Source organism: Danio rerio, chromosome 1, assembly GCF_052040795.2.
Source record: "Danio rerio strain M-AB ecotype USA chromosome 1, GRCz13ab, whole genome shotgun sequence".
Lineage (NCBI taxonomy): Eukaryota > Metazoa > Chordata > Actinopteri > Cypriniformes > Danionidae > Danio > Danio rerio.
The window spans coordinates 38,337,983-38,358,585 of NC_141021.1; the positions used below are offsets into that span (position 1 = coordinate 38,337,983).

The following is a 20,603-nucleotide window of genomic DNA, read 5'->3' on the forward strand; positions in this document are numbered from 1 at the left end:
GCCATGCAAACGCTTCAACTGAGATGCTCCTATAGCTCTCCAAAAAGTCAAAGAGACATTGTTACGACAAGGGGTGCAGCAAGACCATAATATAATGGTCAGAGAGCTTCTACCAGTCCAGCAACTTGATGATGTTGGATGAGCTGAGACCTTCATTGGCTTTGAGTGTCAGGCTGATTTCCTGAGGAACAGGAAAATGTTTATGATTTGTTTATTGAGAAATAATTTTCAGTCTATGATTAACATTGATAAAGAAAGAGATCACATATAGTACACAGTCTACTTAAAATCTGGAGATTCCATGTCCTCTATTTTCCAGGCAAACTTGACCAACACCTGATCAACAGAACACAATTTGTGACAGTTAGCATATTATTTCAGAACATTAATCCTTTCAGAATTGAAATTTCATTCATGAATTTTTAGCATGTTTGATTAGTCTGACCGTTTAAATAAGAACTTGAATTATGTTAAATGAGACAAAGTATAACACATAAATATAGTTAGTTAGGCAGATAACTAACTAATGAGACCAAGAAAAATTCAGATTTTAGAAGAACATTTATGATGACATTTTCAGAGAAAACTGCATCTGAACTCTTCAAATGCTTAAAGCTATATTGATTTTGTTTTCTTTTTTCGTGATTAAGTCCAGTCATGCAAAAAATAAAGAGATTTACCGTTAGTGGAAGGTTCTGCCTCAGCGTACGTCCAGCGTCACCTCCTCACTCTGCTCCTGAATCTGCTGGTCTACTGATGAAGTGCCTTTCTGGTGGACACAATCCTCGACAGTGCATGTGTTATCGTACAATGGTTTGATCCAAAGAGGGAAATTGACATAAATCACTATTTAAAAGAAAAACACACACAAAAACACGTCAACGCTATTAATAATAAATATGTTTACAGACACAATAATGTTTAAAGCTATGACGATCATTTATATTACTTTAGTTACTGACATAACGTTACAACAAGTAGAAGGTTCTGCCTCTGCCGAGCTCCTGCTTCACCTTTTCTTTCTCTCACTCTGCTGCTCCCCATTCTCACCCTGAGCTTTCTTTACCAGGTTTTGGGCGAAGAAAGGAGAAACAGACCAGCTTCTTCCAAAATCTCCTTTTCTTTCGCCACTTCTCCCGGTCTCCTTACCTCCTGGTCTCTTCTAGCACCCTCCTCACTAACAGGACAGCTCTCATCAAGCTGGAGGGGATTCTTTTGATGAGGCGATTTTCTTTATGGTTGCATCTCATTTTACAACCTCTTGAGGGCGCCAAACATCACGTTATCTGAACAGTGCCGACAGTAACAATCTAAAATTTCCCATTTATTTTTGTATTTATTTCTGCTCCTTCTAAAAATAAATGGAATTAAATTATTTTTTTGTAGTTATTAATCACATATTAATCATGATAAACTGTGTGTAAACTGTAAATAAATCTAACTATTTTTTAATCTATCTACCAAAGGTTTTTATCAAAATGTTTATGCCACAGATTTTTTTCCAATTGTTTATTGTTTAAATGTTTTTGATAAGTTAAAATAGAATACAATTTAAAAGGATCACTTATTTTACTTATTTTCATATAGAATTCGTCAAAATACGTATTTCATTAATTTCATAAAGAGTGTGGAACTTAAGCAAACAGAACTGAGCATCTGACCAAAAACATAGAAGTTAGCATCTTTATTCATTAGGATTATTTAAAAAAATAATAATAATAATCGGGTAGGTAATTATTATATTTTTATATATTGTTATTATTAATATATTATTATAATTCCCATTTTCGACAAGGGACTTTAACTTTGGAGAGAGAAAACTTTTATTTTTAAAAAAACTGTCATCCGCTTACACGACCTCAGCAGCAGCGCTGGTGTCACAGCTGACATGCAGAAACCACATGAGATACATAACTAAAGATTTCTCAAATTCAGCAATATCGCTAAATGAAGATAGAACCTGGAGTGTAGATGGAATTAAGGTTAAGATATGGTGTCAGAAAAGTTGGTGAGATTTGACTGTTATTGTTTTTATTCCAGATTGTCTGTCGTTTTGTCTTACACGACTTGAACACGCTTTCATTTCTGCAATGTTTACATGTTATGAACTGATGTTGTCGAAATTATTATTTTCCACCATAATATTTGGGAGTTTTTCTTAACGGCGTAAACTATATATAACGAACTAAAGGTATTTCGAAATTGTTAAAAACCAAGAGAATCAGAAGTGTAGTTTTACCGCTGGCACGTTAGTAAATTATTATTGCAAGTTTATTGTATGGTTAATAATTATAAGCAAGTATGGTAACTTTTAAGTCCCCTTTACTTTGATTTTTTTGAATTGATTGACTTCTTTTAAAGAGCTAGTAATTCAATTAATTAAAGTGCTATTTTATGGTATTTACTAGAATGTTGGACTCAAGTCAATTTAAGCAACCTAACAAATATAATAACAAATAAATAAGTTTTTTGTATTCTCTGAAAGATTTACTGCAGAAAATCTATTTTTCATTAACTACAAACATTTGTTCTCAAACTAGAGACATTGTAATTTACAACAATGTAATCTATTTCCTAATCTTTTGTCTGATTGACTATTATTACAATATAAAATTGACAATAACTGGGAATAGCAAAAAAATATTATTTGAATATTATTATTTTCTTTCTCAAATACAGTCAGTTAAATGTTTATTTTCAAAAGCCTTAATCTGTTTTATTTTATGTATTCTACATTCAGACTATTCATTGTGGTCATTTGAAATGGAGAATTGTGTGTTTACTTATGTGCTCATATGTACCCAAGGCTCTTAACCCTTATGTACTGTTGGGGATGTTTTCATCCACTCTGGGATGATTTTGTGTCTTAATTTAGCCATAACCTTTCCTGTGTTTCAGCTAGCAGAATGATTTTTGGTGACAAATCTATTTTTAGACATATTTTAAGAAAATGCTTTGAATAAAAAAACAAAACAAAACTCAACAATACACTCTGGGCAAATTTACTACCCTTTGTTATGTTCGGGATGAAAACATCAATTGAATTAAACTGCTGTAAAAATGCATCAGATACATTTTTTGGTTCAAATCTGCTAATCAACCACAGTCCTGAGCAAAACTACTAAATTGTTTAGAAAACTATAGGATTTTAACTCCTTAATTTTCAAATTCATAAACGATGTTACTGATTTGGTGAAAAAACACACAAAATAACATATTTTCTATATAAAAAAGAAATTGGAAACTGCATTTCTTTCAACCTTTTACCACAGTCTTGTACATGTGAAACAACATTGCCTTTGATGCATTGTTTTTGATTAATTTTTACTTTTTCCAGATATTTTCTCATGGTGGCGGTTTTTGCCCCATTGACTTTCATTTTAACCACATCTTTTTGATTACAAAACCATGACACCTTATAATTATGCATTTTTTATTTTTGATGGTTTTTCCTGTTGGCAAGTGATAAAACTTGTAATTTTTACTGTTGATCATCAGTTGGCACCATTATCTCTTTAGATAGGCATGTGCAAAAAAACAAACAAAAAAGCTTAGTTTCTGGATTTTAAATAAAGTATAAAAGCAAATTAAAGTGTTTGTATGTGTGTCAGTGAGTGTGTGTCTGTGAGAGTGACCTGTGAAAAGAGTGTCTAAGAAAATCAAAATATCTATCTCAGCTCTCAGATCTACATGGAGTAAATAAAAACAAAGACTGTGTGTTTTTATTCGCCATCAAATGTGGTTATAATAGAAGCTAATGGGGCAAAAACAGCCACCAACAGTAAACTAGGGTGAAAAAAATCTAACAATGCATCAAAGCCAATGTTGTTACTAATCTTTGACATGTCCAAGACTGTGATAAAACGTAAAAATATCCAGTCCACAATTACTTTTTGTATTGAAAATGTCATTTTGTGTTTTTTTCCCCACCAAATCAGGAACATGGCAAATAAAGATTTAAAATCCTGTTTTTTCTAAACAATTTAGTAGTTTTGATCAGGAGTAAGGTTGATTAACAGATTTATGCAAAAACAAAAGTATCTGATGCATTTTTACTGCAGTTTAATTCAGTGGATGTTTTCATCCCTAACATAACAAAAAAGTGGTGAGTTTAAACAGTGCACAAGGGTCAATGTGTTTTTTATTAATTCACAATTTGTAGACTGATGTTTAGAGATCATAGTTAGAAGTATTAATAGCATCATTAAGACTCAAAACAAACAACAAATCAGAAAAAAAACAAGCTGGAAAAGGATGTTCAATAGGTTGTCCTTTACAGTAAGGTCTCATTAGTAAACATTAGTTAATGCATTAACTTATGTCAATAGAGAAGCAGCTACATTTGTTAAAGAAGTACTGTTAATATTAGTTGAAGAGCACAGCTGAACTTTATTAGTTATTAGTTAGTTATGAAATGAGAAAAAAACATTTTAACCTAAAATTACCTAAAAGTCCAATCGATTTTGAGAAATTAAGTCTTTTTGTAAAGATTTATTGAGAAAGTATGTGTGAAATATGTATGAATGAAAATAAATGGTACATCTTCATGCTCTAGTTGTGTGATTAACTCTACAGTAAGCACCACTTTATATGGTATTCATTGAAAGTGCTGTAATATTTCTTAATTCTATATTTTCCTTAATATATTTTAAATTGACTTTTGTCTTTTATTTTTTTTACAGAAGTTCTGCTAAGAACAGAAAAAAAGAAAGATGCGTCCATCTAGAGTTTTTTCAATTCTTCACCATGTTGCTGCTTTTTCTCCTATACACAGTACAACGGCATTAAGACATTCCCTTTGTAAGCCTTCTGTAAATCTGCGCTATGCCTCCCTCTGCACCATCCAACAGACCAGATCTCTTTCAACAGAGACCGCCATAAGCCATCACATTTCAGACCTGACTGACAGGGAGAAAAGACTACTAACTAAACTTTATGATGGACTTATTGGGGGTCGAAGGGCAGCTCTTGCTGAATCTATAACCCTTGTAGAGACCCAGCATCCGAGGAAGAAAGAGTTAGCCCAGGTTCTGCTTCAAAGAGTGCTGGCCTTCCGTCAGGAGCAGGAGAGACGCAGCGGTGGAAAGCCAGTGGCCTTCAGAGTTGGTCAGTAAGGTGATGTGAACAATAGGAGTGAGGTTGCTGTTTGTGTGAATGTCCTCCTCAGTCCTTATATTGCCTCTCCGTATGTGTGACTTCAGGACTGTCTGGTCCTCCTGGTGCTGGAAAGTCTTCATTTATTGAAGTCATCGGGAAGATGCTGACAGGAAAAGGACACAAAGTGTCAGTACTTGCTGTGGATCCATCTTCTTGTACAACTGGAGGTGAACAGACAATCAAATTGTCATCTAAATATGATGGTGTCGGTTTTGTTTTAGTACTTGATGTTAAACATAGTTATTTTTTAGGTTTCTGTGATATAGAGAATAAACAAAAGAACAGCAGTTATTGTTTAGCAATAGAAATCTGTAAATGTGACCCTGGACCAAAAAGCCAAAACCAAAGTCATAAGTGTCTTTTTTTCTGAAATTGAGATTTTTACATCATTCTGAATAAATTAGCTTTCCATTGATGAATTGTTTGTTAGGATGGGGCAAAAATAAAATCTGAATCTCTGAAGATTTGAAAAACTTAACTATTGAGACTATTAACTATTACCTTTTTAAGCTTGTTCAATTTAGGTTCTAAACAGTGCATATTGCATGAAAATATGTTTTGATATATGTACAGAAGAAAATATACTAAATGAATTAATGGAAGGAATAAATAAATAGTTTTTGACCCATATAATGTTTTTTAAAGTATTGCCTAAACTATATTTGTGAAGTGAAAAGACCAGGGTCACAAAATTATAAATGTCGTAGCTTACTTAAAAATAAAAATGACCCTATAATTTATTCACCCTTAAGCCTTCTTCGGTGTATATAATTTTCTTCTTTCAGTCGAGCACAGTTGGAGCAGTTGTAAGATTTTATCCTGGCTATTTCATGGTGTATAATGTAGTGGTAGTTGGGTAGTGGCCTTTTTTAGAGCTTAAAAAATCACATAAGTCCATCATTAAACAATCCAAACTAAACCAGCCTTAATGCAAATCACTGACTTTGGGTAGATGTTGAATTTATGTTCTTGGCTGTACAGTGATACAGTGCTTCCAATAGGTTTGATATATACTTATGTTAATAGCCGGATTGAAACAACATTTACCCACATCACATAAATAGCTATAACTATATGCGTCAAACAAAACATTATTACATTTTTGACAATTATTTGATTTATTATGACACTGTTACACACTGTTTCTTTTAATGGGTTAAATAAAAAAGACTGTTGAATTAAAATAAAAACACCATTTATCTTATTTTTATGCTGTTTAGGAGCCATGTGCACCCACTGACTGGTCAAATCTGCTTCTCTCTCTTTCAAAGCAAACTTGTATGCCAAAGCATTTTAAATATGCATATACTGTATAATAGCTTATGTAATACAGCCTAATGACATCATCAAATAAATAAAATATAAAGCAAATACGAAATAAATGACAGAAAAAGAAATAAAAACAGACAACATCTCTAAAAATGATAATAATTACAAGATTAAAACATGTAGATTAAATAAGGCAAATGCGTTGATTAACCATTACTAATTATGTACATTTTCCAGTCAGTTTAGACCAGTCATTTTGTCCTTTCAATGTAGAATGAATATATATATATATATACATATATATATATATATATATATATATATATATATATATATATATATATATATATATATATATATATATATAGTATAGTATGTAGTATATATAGAGTCGTTTATATTCAAGAATGAATTATTAGATGTTTCTCTTGCTCTCGCTGCGCAGCCATGCGAATGTGGGCTTGAGTAAAAAGATAATGCAAAAACACATACGATTAATCACAGCTTTAGAAAGCGAAAGTCGAATCGCAGGCACTTTAGGAGATTTAGAAACCCCGGCCAGACGAAAATAGTTGCATACAAAAGTGTAAAAGGATAATAATAATAGTAAAAAAACATGTAATTAAATATTCTTGGGTGGCCGTTAACGTTAATATACCTGGGCGGCCCGCTCAAGTAAAGACTATGTGTGGTTAGCACTAGAGTACAACCCTCAGTGCTGGGAAAGAGCCACATACTCTCCCATTCACAAAGTATGGCCAATTTAGTTGATAAAATACACCCATACCACATGTTTGTGGACTGTGAGGGAAACCGAAGCACCAGGAGGTAACCCACCCAGACTTGAGGAGAACATACAAACTCAACAGAGAAAGGCCTCTTGGTCTAGCTGGGACTTAAACCAAAAAACTTTTTTACTCTTTCCTATCAGCCATCGATCCATTCTTTTCTGACCTCAGGTATTAACAGGCATTTTTTTCCCACAAACTGCATTGACTGGGATAGAGATATTCTGCAATACTTAGACCAGACCATCCTGCATTAACAGCAATCACATTTATCCTTATTCTAATTCATTACACAGCGTATTAATTAATTCATTAATTCGTACACATGCGAATGTGGTAGCATGGAGGCAAGCTTTTCTGACAAGCAAGGGCACTGTAAGCAATTTTGGGCCCATTGAATGAATAATTGAATGTTGGGCCCCCTGCTAGTACTGTTCTCTGAAGCAGTTCTGTGGGGGCCCTTTCCAACAAGTTTTGAATGTTGCTGCATTCCAAAGTTCAGGTTTGTTGAACTCTGTCCTGTGCATTTGCGTGATTTGCAGATGTGGGATGATGTGCGACCAATAGAAGCCAATCAAAACATGACCTCTCTGTACAGAAATTTAAATACGGAGCAATCGCTCATTTCATCAGTGTCACATCATCTTGTTTCATCCCATTTTATTCAAATTGCTATTGTTTTATTCCACTTTTTTCATGATTGCATGCTCACTCACCTGTGACTGTGACTTTAAACTCATAAGACTTTGTGAAGTATATTTATAAACTAATTTCGAGAGGATCACATGCTTATGATTGACCATGGCTGGTCCCGAATTAGCCAACACATGATACACCAATCAGATGATTCCTAACATAATTGTATATACATATAAAATCACTCATTTACGACAGACTTTTGAGGTATAAACTTGAATACTGTATATATAATCTTGACATTTATTAGTTAAACTCATAATAATAGGTTACTCTGAATGCAGGTTCACTGATGGGGGACAAAACACGGATGACGGAGCTCTCCAGAGACATGAACGCTTACATCCGACCTTCTCCCACATCGGGAACCCTTGGCGGTGTGACGAGAACCACCAACGAAGCCATCGTTCTTTGTGAGGGTGCAGGCTATGACATTGTTTTAGTGGAAACAGTAGGTAGGACTTTGTTCTAGATTTTGTTAAATTATGTATTTAGGTCTGATAACTGACCTTCTGTGTATGCAATGTACGTGTCTCCTAAGTCTGAATCTCTACACAGGTGTTGGTCAGTCTGAGTTTGCTGTGGCTGACATGGTGGATATGTTCGTTCTTCTAATTCCACCAGCAGGGGGCGATGAACTACAGGTATGCACATTACTTGATCTGTTGTCATAGGACAGCTGCTCCTAACATGGGGACCGGTTCCCACTAGGAGCCTCTGCAAACTTCTAAAGCGGCTTCAAGATTACTTCAAATGAAATGTAGTTTTAAATGGGAATTTTAAAAGTTTGATTCATAGACTTAGAAGTGTCTTGGACTTTTATAAAAATCCTTAAACACTTACAATAGGAATTTTAGAATGAATGCACATTTGATTAATTATTCGCAGCCCTACATTTTATTTGGTGGATATTTTGAGTAAAATATAATTATGTTATAAAATATTAATTGGAAAATGTACAATAATTCTGCCACAGAGTCAAATAAATTGATAATGTCTGTCATAGAACTGAATCTGAGTCTTATATTGTGAAGATCATCACTTCTAAACAGTCTTGCTGACAATGGAATGAATGATATTTTCAAAAAGGGAATCAAAAGAGGAATTATTGAGATGGCTGACTTGGTGGTGGTTACAAAATCAGATGGCGAATTGGTTGTTCCAGCAAGGAAGATACAAGCAGAATACACCAGTGCTCTGAAGCTGCTTCGAAAGAAGTCCAAAGTCTGGAAACCAAAGGTATGTTACAATATTATCATGCTTTAAATACCCATGATGTACATGAAGTACAAGAAAACACATAGAATTAATTGTACACATTTTGTAGTGAACTCTAACATTATCATCAGATCTATTTCTTTTAAATATTAGTCCATTAAAGAATCATTAAATAGTTGTTAATTTTATTGCTGAACATACAGCAAGCAGATTTTGGTAGATTCTCTCTCTAATATGTACATACAGTGGTCCCTCGCATGATGCGGTTCACCTTTCATGGTCTCGCATTTTTGCAAATGTTTTTAGTGCAATTTGACCTGCTTTTTTACAGCGCATTTTGTTCTGCACCCTGATTAGTAGGGATGTCCCGATCAGGTTTTTTTGGCTTTGAGTCCAAATCATTTGATTTTGAGTATCTACCAATACCAAAACCCGGTCCAATACTCCTATAATAAATAAAAAAGAATAAAGAAGAGTGAAGAAACAGATCCAGGATGTTACTCATTTTTTATTTCATTTACCTTATTTTTATATTCAGCAACTCTGTTAACAAACAGAGCACTTCTGTGAGGTAGCTTAAACAATCGAGTAATAAATAAATAAATAAAAAACAAATTCTTCACATTTAGACTTCAGTGCAACTGTAAATGAGAAAATGAGTACCTCAACGTAAAATACCCGACAGGCAATCCCAAGTTTACATATCTCACAGTTTGCTTAGGCAATGTTAACGTCATCAACTTCATAATACTTCCAGACCACAGACATACTCGCACTTTCCGCTTCAAGCTGCTTCCGTGTTCTACTTTGCAGGCATTTAACCAATAGCGTCTCTGTAACAAAGTGATGTCATGCCGCACGTGTTGCTGTTTCTGTGTGAAGGCGAGAACGAGGTCTAACTCTGTGCTACTGCATAACTATGGATGTGTTATAAATAGTGAGAATATATATGGTAAACATATATATTCAAGTCCTGATCAAAAGGTAACGTCTGATTCCAATCGAGTCTGAAACCACTTGATCAGGCCTAATTTCCGATCACGTGATTGGATCTGTACATCCCTACTGATTAGCGCATTGTGTTCTGCATCTTGATTGCTGTAGACCATTGTTAATCAATCTCCACAATCTCCTGTACAATACAGAATGCATTTAAATAAATGCATAAATATTTGCTCGCTAGCAGTGTGACTCTGAAGTTCTGTACTGTATGTTTGCAAGTTTTCTTCCCAACAAACCCCATGTCAACAAAACAACAAAACATTGCACTGTCAAAGGCACCTACAGTAGCACCCAAAAGGCAGAGGAAGATGCTAACCATAACACAAAAAGTTGGACTTCTGAACATGCTAAAGGAAGGTAGAAGTTAAAAGTAGAGAATATTGTGAAAATGTTAATGCCTATCTAAGAAAATAGTGTAGTGAGAGGTTTTACAGCCTTAAAACACCTATAATAGTAAAAAATAGTGGACTACTTCGGGGATTTCACCTATTGTGGGCTATTTTTAGAATGCAATTTCCGCAATTAACAAGGGACCACCGTATATATAAGTGAAAAAGTGAAAAGTTTGTGATTTTGAATAGTTACAAAAGATTTGTATTTTATATTAGAATGTCAAGATTTTTTTTTTTCATTTATTCATTTGATTCATTCAAACTGCTGATTCATTCAGGAATTAAGAAAATGAGTATGAATAGAAATTAAATGATTCAAAAGGGATTCATCTGTTAGTTTTGTAAATCTGCAAATGAACAAATCTGTTGGTTTAATTTATATACTTGTATTTTCTTTCATTTAATTTAAGTGTTTAGAGCAGGGGTGTCCAAACTCGGTCCTGGAGGGCTGGTGTCCTGCAGGTTTTTGCTCCAACTTGCCTCAACACACCTGCACAGATGTTTTTAGATAGCCTAGTAAGAGCTTGATTAGCTAGCCCAGGTGTGTCTGATTGAGGTTGGAACTAAACTTAGCAGGACACCGGCCCTCCAGGACCTCGTTTGGACATGCCTGGTTTAGAGTGTATTAGAGATGCACTTCTGCTCTGACTTAATATTTTTGTTGGCAAGATTAAGGCCGTTTTGACTTCAGTATCTTGAATTTAGGCTCATACGACAGCATTCTATAGGCTCCATCATGCAGTCAGTTACTCACTTGCATCATGTTCATCACCCATAAACTGTATAAAATGTAAGATGACTTCCACCGGTCTGGAGGGACTCTATTTAATGTGATAATAATTTAATGTATATTTTTTCATTATTTTATTAACATTAAATTGTTATCATTCAAAAATCAACAGTGTTTATATATCTTTGTCCTCATTTTAACTTTTTTCTTCTTTGCCACCCTTTCATATAAGTAATAAACAGCCTCTATTATGGGTTTTTGAAAATGACCTTTCATGCAGTAACAGAGCTTTAAGTGAAAAGTAAAATATCCAGCTAAGGCTTAAATATGAAAGTGCACCATGTTTAAAAGGATTGAAAAAGTTTTAAAAATAAGAAGACAAGCACTGTTGCGGACCCTGGTTGAATCATGTCGCAAAGACGCTGTGCTCTGAAGTGTGAGCGAAAATTTGTGTTATTTTTCCTACCCAAAGATGAGGCTGTAAAGAGTCAGTGGTTGAAGTTTATTTCTGCAAAAATACCTCTGCATTGTAGCCCCAGCCTTGTGCTGTGTTCTCGTTCTCGTCATTTTTCTCGTCGAGTGCTTCCGGAATCTACATGCTTACAACAGGAGATTTGTCAGACATTTGTTAAAGGAAGGGTCAGAAAAGACTATATGGGACTTTGCAGAGCTTGAGGGGGACAAATTTACTTGTGTTTTCCAGGAAAAATAACAAAATGGGAGGGTGGCGGGAGGTGGGTCTGAAATACGGGAGTGTTGGCAGGTATGCTCACACATACACTGTGCACACTGACTACAACAAAATTGTTGATGAGCCGTGGTGGGCATTTATCTCTGTTTCGCGCTAAACGCAGTAGACAAATCACAACAGACTGAGTCATCAAACCAATTGTGCTGAATAGAAGTTTGGGAACAAATAAATCGCTGAACAAATCATTTAGGAGTCGCTGGGATAATTAGGTAAAAATAAATACATATTATAAGACAATGAAAATGTTTTTTGAACTTGCATGCATATCAGCCTGTTGTTAGAGACCCCCAAAACCTAAATAAAACCCTTTTTAATGCATAATAGGGTCTTATTTTAAAAGCGTTTTAATTCTATACCTTTATTATTTGTTTAGAAGAGCCATCCTGTCCAGAGAAGTCGTCTTTACTGTCATTTCCCATCATGCTCTGCTCTACGTTGTCAAGTTTTTCCTCTTTGTCTCCTCAGTCCCAGTATTACTTCTACCCGCAGGGCACAGAGCCAACATAGGCAGCCCTTTGAATGGTCAAATGCTGCCTCATGCATTTCACTGATTAGAGGCCACCCACATGGATGAGAAGCGCTAAAGTCTTTGTCTCCTCTCAGCAGCATGATTTCTGAGCTCCATTCCTGTACTGGAGGATGCGACGGTCATATTGATTTTTTTTTTTTTTTTGCCCTCCCTAAAGACTTTCCAGTATAAAGGTCTACTAAAACCAAGGATGGAGTGACGTGTGGGCGAACACTCTTTACATTTCTGCATTCTTGCTGTTTGGATGTAAAGCTACTGCCTGCTTCCATTCTTTTTTTCCCTCAAAACAAGATGAATATAAGATCTTAAAATGCGTTTAAAAATTACCTTTGCTGCTTGTTCAAACTATTCATTTAAAATGATTTGAAACACCACAATTTGTTAGGTTTTTTTAGAGGGACAACTTAATTGTTTTGTTTAATCCACTTAAGATGTGTTGTTACAACATGGTGGAATTGTGTAGAACCCAGCATTTTTATATTGGGTTTGCACTGCATTGTAATGTGTATATACACAAAAGCACAACAAAAAACTATTTTAACAAAATATTTAATATTATATTATATACAACAGTTCTGTCTGATTCTCGAATATGATGGGCTGATAGCCACGCAATATTCTGCAATATCAAAACGCGTACAGTCTTTTCACTCTTGTGTATTACTCCGCCCACATAGAGTGACAGCAGATCATTAAACTCACTACAGTTTGACAGATATTGCTGCTGTTGGACAACATAATGTACTTTTGAGGCTTTTTAGGTTAGAATGTAGTTGTTTAAATAGCAACTATGCAGTTAATTTATAAAGACAGTGCCTATTTTAAATATTTATAATTTCAGAGATACAGCGAGCAAGCAACCATTAGTCATACTGAGCAAAGACAGTTGACATTGTCTATCCACAAGATGGCAACAGAGAACACATGGTTAGCCCTTAGAGGAGAAAAACTCAGCGCAATGTCTAACTACAGCTGATCGAAACATCATAAAACTCTGTCTCTCTTTTTTGAATGTTAAAGTGCTGTATTTATACCATAGTAATTGTGGTGTATTGAGTGTGAGATGGGACTGACATATCAGGAATGTATGTACTTTGTGTTGGCCACTCTTTGCATAACCCTGAATCACTTTTTGGTTAGCCATCTGTTTGTTTCTAATGCGTCCCCAGTTTTCGTTACTGCAGACTAGTTAAGTAAAAAAAAGAAAGAAGAAATGCCTGCATGCGTTTAGCATTTTTACTTATCGCAAACACAACAGTAATCTGGAAGTGTTTGCGTGGCTTTAACTTTTTTGGGGATGATTATTGCGAAATTTCTAATGCAACAGAGAAATACTGAGAAATGTCTGTAGACTGATGGCATTTCATGCCGTTCAGCCCTATAATCTTAAACTGTGAGCAAAATCAGCTGTTTTGTCTTCACTTTAGACATTACGCTAGAGAATCATTCAAACACTAGCTCTACAGTGATGTTGGTGATGTAGCAATGGTTTCTGCTGTTCTGACGTCAACTGCACAAGAAAGAAAGTAGTTCCTCATACAAAAGGGTTTTTAGATTCTCTGTGTTTGATCTTCTTTTTTATACACAACTATGCCGTGGAACTGTTGTATAAATGCAATATCACACTCGTAGCAGTGCGATAGAGCTGTATATTGTCACTGGTGTTACACTAAGGCAACGCACGTCTCCCATCAGTGTCGATATACAACCAAATCACACTGCCACGAGTGATATCGCTCTTATATTATATTACACATTGATAATGATTGATTTGTTTTAGAGCAGGAATAATGTAGTAAATTGACACTAAAATGTTAATTTAAATCATTCATTTTCTTTTTCACATTTAACTGAAAATAAAATTGAAATAATACTAAAATGTTTATAGTCAAATACAAATGTAATAAATTTCATTTAATCATCGTTGACTAGCAACTTCTTTTTTTGCTATGCTTAACATGAACTGTTGAAAACTGAAATAAAAATATTAAAATATGTAGGCATGCAAAATTAATAAATAAGAAATCCTTTAAAGTTTTATCATAAATGCTTTAAACTAAATAATAGTTGGTATTTTAGATTAACTGAAAAAAAACTGCTATAATAATGAAATATAGTCATATAAAAAAATTATAAATATCTCCTTAGCTTTTTATTATAGTTTACTAGCACTCAAATGTAAACTTCTAATCTAATGTTAGCTGGGAAAACTGAAAAGTAATAAAACATGCAAGCATGTACAAAATGTCCCTTAAAGGGTTAAAAAAAAATGGCCCTTAAAATATTTTTTTATGAGAGGGCCATATAAGAATGTAAACAAAAAACAACTGGTTTTTATTGTGCCTTAACATTAACTGGGGAATAAAATGTAATAAAATAATGCAATATAGTGGAATTTTAATAACTAAATCACTAAAACATTTAAAACAACTATTTAATCTATTAATAAACATCAGTATGTCAGTGATAATCAATCAACACTGCTTCAGATGGTGGTCTCTAGTCAACACATTTATATTCGTCCTTTTTCTGGCTCTCTTCACATGCGGTCAGGTGGTGCGCATATCCTCTCAGACGGGGCAGGGTGTGCCGGAGCTTTGGGAAACCATGCTGCACTTCCGGGAGGAGATGCTGAGCAGCGGGGAGCTCCAAGTCCGACGGCAGACTCAGCAGAAGGTGTGGATGTGGAGTCTGATCCAGGAGAATGCTCTCCGCCACTTCCAACAGCATCCAGCGGTGCGTGCAGAGCTCCCAGAGCTGGAGAGCAGAGTCACGTGTGGAGAAATCTCACCTGGACTCGCTGCTGACCTGCTGCTCAAAGTTTTCACAGACACACAGTGATGGAGGGGCTGCTTTATGGGGGAAAAACTGGTTGTTTTAGGGATTACTTGAATGGAAAAATCATTGCAAGATTGAATCTTACAAATGTTGCTTCACTTGATTTTAAAGTATTTTAATTAGTGGTGACTTTTGATGATTATGTTCTAATATTATCTTGGTGTTATCTTGTCCTGTTGATGAGATTAAATGACTAATATGTGTTGGATTTTTTGAGGAATATGTACATTTTGGGACTTGACAATAAAATGTAATTTTCTTCTGATTATTTTTAAAATTTCTTGATATTTTGTTGCCTACCATCATCAACAGTGATAAGATTAACTAAAAAAAAGTTTTAAATAATATCTTATAGCATGACAATTAGCATAATTATATATTTTTAGTTTTTTATTGATTTGTTCTAGAAATATAATATTGTAATGCTGAGAATTACATAAAAAATAATAATTACAACTACATAAATTACAACTACATAAATATATTACAGTAACAGTAATGCTAGAATATAAAAAGCTAAATAATAATAATAGTTTTAAACTTTAAAAATTATATACTTGTTTTATATATGTTTATATTAGTTTTATTAAACATTATCTTCACAGAATTAACTATAATTAATTTTTTCTTTTTGACTGCTGCCAATTTTACTATGAAACCATAATGATAAACATATGCTACAGTGTGTGACTAAAATAGATGTTAATGTGTTAATTGAGCATAAATGTATTACATTGAAAACAAGTGACTATACATCAACAAGCAGGCCTGTAGCCAGTAGAGTTCGGGTGGTTTGAAAGACCCGCCCCTCACTGACAAAGGTCCAGAATTTGTCCCATATGAACTCATTTGTCTTACTTTATCTGCTATGCCACCATAATTGGGAAATTAACCCATAGAAAAAGGCTTTAAGACCAGGAGAATACTCTGTTGACTGTCCCTTCTGCAAGACTTCAGCTAACAAGTTATATCCAATGCAAACAATTGTTTTTTAGTTCAACATCCAGCTGTAAAGAAAAACACATCTGACGTGAGTGATGTCATCTTTCACTACTTACCTACTGTATCGTTGTTAAATAGAGAAAACATTTTTACAATTACTTTTATTCTATATAGTGAATTTTATTCTTGAAACAAACAAACAAAAAAAATTACCAATAAAATGGTGTGAAGCACCAAAAGCAGCCCATATTAAAATTTATTTGAAAACTAATTTGGCTATTATCCATGAATTTTCAAATGTAAAATCGTGAAGCTCTGCATTATTATTATTATTATTATTATTATTATTTTGTTTTAATAGTTTATTATTCAAATGGCCAATTTCTGACTGAGGAAAGTTTAATGTGCTGGCCAGTTTGTTATTTGCCAAATGAATGACAATAAGCTGCAGTTTTTAATTTAAAAGTTTTAACAGGTTCCTATTTTTTTCAAATGATATATGATGAGTTACATTTATATTTTGAAAATAAGTATTTATATTTATTTATTTTAAATCTTTAAGAAATACTTTTGCTACTTCAAAAAGTGAACACACAACCAGCTAATTCAGCTAAAAACTGTGTTTAAATTATCACTAAAATGCAGTATTTGAATCTCATAATTAAAAAGAAAATGATAACTGCAAAAAGATCCACTTTTTGAGAAAAAAAAAGAACCACCACTTTCACCAGGCTGCCCACAGGCCTGACATGTACTTATATACATGTGTTTATATATTATTCAATAAATGACCAGGGGCTGATTTAACCAATAAGCAAGGTAAGTGGCCACTTAAGAAACATGGAGGCCCCCAATAAATATCTAGAAGTATAAATTATACCCTATAAACTATATATAACATTGTTTTCTATCATATTTTGTATGGTGAGAGTTAAACAGATACAATTTTAACATAAATAATTTGTATTTAGTATACAATCAAATAGAATATTATAATAATGTAATGTTATGTAATAATAATAATATTACAAAATAAAATATCCATCATGGAGCAGAACAGCAGTCAAATGTATAAAAAAAATATATATATTATTTTTTGTTGTAAATTCATTTTAAGAAAAGTAATCATTTAATATGTAGAGATTGCATTAATTTTAAATAACATTGGGTAATATAAAAAACAGCAATATAAACAAAATTGAAATAAAAGTGGAAAGGGTGCATTTCAGGACTTGGGCCCCATGGCTGGAATTGCTTAAGGCCCCTATATATGACCTTTCTCTTCATGCAATATGGACTTGTTAAATATGCAAACATCTAACATTTTGCTATTTTTACAGTTGCGTTCTCTACACGTCTACGACCACAAGTAATTCTGCTAATCTTACATCAGAACTCCACTCCACGAATTTCAATGAGCTCATACAGTAAAAAGTGATCTTCTCTCAGCCTGACACTAGATGGACCTGTAGACCTAGCCAGATCTGTGTCCATTATGTAAATCAGCTCTTCTGCATGCCACTGCTGTTTGTCTCAGCCTACAGCCCTGTGTCGTCCTTAACAGACTCCGAATATGCTGACTACCAGCCCTCTCCTGTTGATTCCTGTAGCACTACTCAGAATCACAAACTCCAGGAGAATACGCCATGTCGAACAGCACCCTGTTTGTTGTCACCATTGTGTCATTTCTGTGAACCCCAAGTTCGCGTGACCTCATCTGGTGGCTTTTGTCCGGCAAGCTGTGCCGTGTTTGCGTCAAGACGGGATGTTCTGCTGTTTTCCTGCGCACATGCTTTCTAGTCATTATGCCTTGCTCTTCTGTCTTATGACTCAGACTGGAATGCTTTGTGAATACTGATGAACTCTGAAGACCTGAGGGCCGCCCTCTCCATCAATCACCAATAAAAGCTCTTGGCCTTCCAGTGGAAGCGGAGATACGTTACATGTGAGTCCAGGAGCGAGGAAACCTGCTGTCTGAGAGATCGTGTTGCAGAGCGAACTGTTTATGTACACGGTTAACATTAAGAAAATTGGTTTCATGTACTGCATGCAAGAACCTAGAGGTATAGAATGTAATCAAGTTTAATATCGTGACCATGCCTTTTCATTATTTTAGAAATATAAATAGCAATACCAGTCAAAGAGATTCTTGTTTTTGTTTTTTTGAAATATTTTGTTCATGGATGCTTCGTTTAATGAATCAGAAGTACAGCAATTGTGTGTATGAAATGTTATTTAAAATAACATACATATTTAATGTTTCATATTTGAATGTTTTTGAAGCATAATTGATTTCTGGGGTGGTAATGCTGCTTTTTAAGCAGCCTTTATTAAAATAATTAAATTGTTAATATATCATTCATTCATTTTCCTTCAGCTTAGTCTCTATTTCAGAGGTCGCCACAGCAGAATGAACTGCCAACTATTCCAGCATATGCTTTATGTAGTGGATGCCTATCCAGCCACAACCCAGTACTGGGAAAATTGTTAATCAATTTTAATTACTATTAATAAAAGGAATTCTCAATATGAATTATGTATCTTATGTTTAAGTTAATGGAAATGTCTGTAAAAATGACTAGTGAGTGTTCTGGCAGAATTTGTTTTCCTTTTTTTGTTTTATTTAAAACAGTGTTCACCGTTTTTTAAGAAATTATTTTATGAATTTAACCTAAAGTAAATACATTTTTATTACTTTTGATTTATTGATAAACCTTTTCTAAAGTGCATGTCTCATATATTATTAAAAATATTTTATATATTATTATTATTATTATTATTATTTTCCCAGAGATGGGTTGTGGCTGGAAGGGCATCTGCTATGTAAAAACATGCTGGATAAGTTGGAGGTTCATTCCGCTGTGGCAACCCCGGATTAATAAAGAGACTAAGCCGACAAGAAAATGAATGAATGAATTATTATTATCATGGTGCAGTGGGTAGCACATTCGCTCACAGCAGGAGGGTCGCTGGTTTGAGCCTCGGCTGGATCAGTTTCCGTTTCTGTGTTAGGTTTGCATGTTCTCCCCGCATTCGCGTGGATTTCCTCCAGGTGCTCTGGTTTTCCCCACAGTCCACAGACATGCGGTACAGGTGAATTGGGTAGGCTAAATTGTCCTTAGTGTATGTGTGTGAATGAGTGTGTGTGAATGCTTCCCAGTGATGGGATGCAGCTGGAAGGGCATAAGTTAGGGGCTCATTCTGCTGTGGCGACTTTAGATTAATAAAGGGACTAAGCCGAAAAGAAAATGAAAAAAGGAATATTATTAAAAAATATTCTTAAAGTAAATAAATAAACTTAAAGATTTAAAACTGAAATAAATTTTTTGTATAGTCATATCTCAGATGTCATTTTTTTTACTCTAAATTGTACTTAAAAGAATTAAAACTAATATAAATCCTACAATCTAAAAACTATTTTATTAAATACTATAAAATACAGCAAAATAACAGCATAATTACTAAAACAAACTTTAATCTCAGAATTAAAGATGAGCATTTGAGTTATCTAAATCAAGGGTTCTTAAACTTTTCAACTCACAATAACAATTCCAGTGACTCGCGACCCCCACTATCCTCAGAGGCGGTTATAAACATACACTTTCAGAAAAAACTGTCAAAAGTCATTTGGGCAGTACCTTTTTATGACACAGAATTTTACCTTAAGACAAAGAAACACATTTGCACCATTGCAGTTTGTACCTTTAAGAACATAATTTGTACCATGGAAAACCAAAATGTACCTTTTGTTTTTAAAACCTGCAGATACAATATCCTCCCTTCATCAAAGGTACAAATGTTATCCATGAAGGTACCACTACAGTGGCAAGACGCTTTGTACCTTAACAGTGTCAAATGTGTTTATTCAAGAACTATAAAAGGCATTTTGCTTTATCCAAAATGGGTCAATTTATTTTCAGTAAAAATAAAACATTAAATACATTTTTAAACATTTTTTTAAGTTTATATTTGTGTTTATGCATCTCTTCCATTTACAATAAAGAATAAAAATACTTCAACATAAATCAAAAGATCTATTTTTTGCTAAACATTTCACAACACTTTTCACAAAAATGTTACAGAAATACAATCTCCCGTACAATATAAAACATTTTTTTTCTTCAATTTTCACACAATATCTTTGTAATCACTTAAACTTGAATTTACTTTAATTTAATTAATTTAATTTTAAAATAAAAAATAGAATTATGCAAAAGTATTGTAACGAGATATGCACAATGTTTGGTTAGTTTTACAATACTAAAACGTCTGCATGAACACTTTGCATTTG

The 20,603-nt window shown here is 33.9% G+C and overlaps 2 protein-coding genes across 7 annotated transcripts in view; one reads left to right on the forward strand and one right to left on the reverse strand.

Moving 5' to 3' along the window:
* Positions 1-20,603, reverse strand: part of znf827 (zinc finger protein 827) — a 789,732-nt gene that overhangs the window by 582,775 nt on the left and 186,354 nt on the right. The gene's annotated exons all lie outside the window — the stretch shown is intronic.
* mmaa (metabolism of cobalamin associated A) lies at positions 1,828-15,636 on the forward strand. Of its 6 annotated transcripts, none has more exon segments than NM_001105112.1 (7): positions 1,828-2,008; positions 4,683-5,106; positions 5,202-5,324; positions 8,195-8,365; positions 8,469-8,554; positions 9,000-9,149; positions 15,086-15,636. In NM_001105112.1, coding segments are annotated over 6 exon segments (1,212 nt in total). In that variant the 5' UTR covers positions 1,828-2,008; positions 4,683-4,712; the 3' UTR covers positions 15,374-15,636.

Excerpts from the sequence above, each read along its gene's own strand:
- mmaa (XM_087236165.1), top strand. The coding sequence starts at position 4,713 with ATGCGTCCATCTAGAGTTTTTTCAATTCTTCACCATGTTGCTGCTTTT. Across the intron at positions 8,366-8,468 it reads TGTTTTAGTGGAAACAGTAG|GTGTTGGTCAGTCTGAGTTT; the intron begins GTAGGACTTTGT and ends ATCTCTACACAG. Across the intron at positions 8,555-8,999 it reads CAGGGGGCGATGAACTACAG|GGAATCAAAAGAGGAATTAT; the intron begins GTATGCACATTA and ends ATTTTCAAAAAG.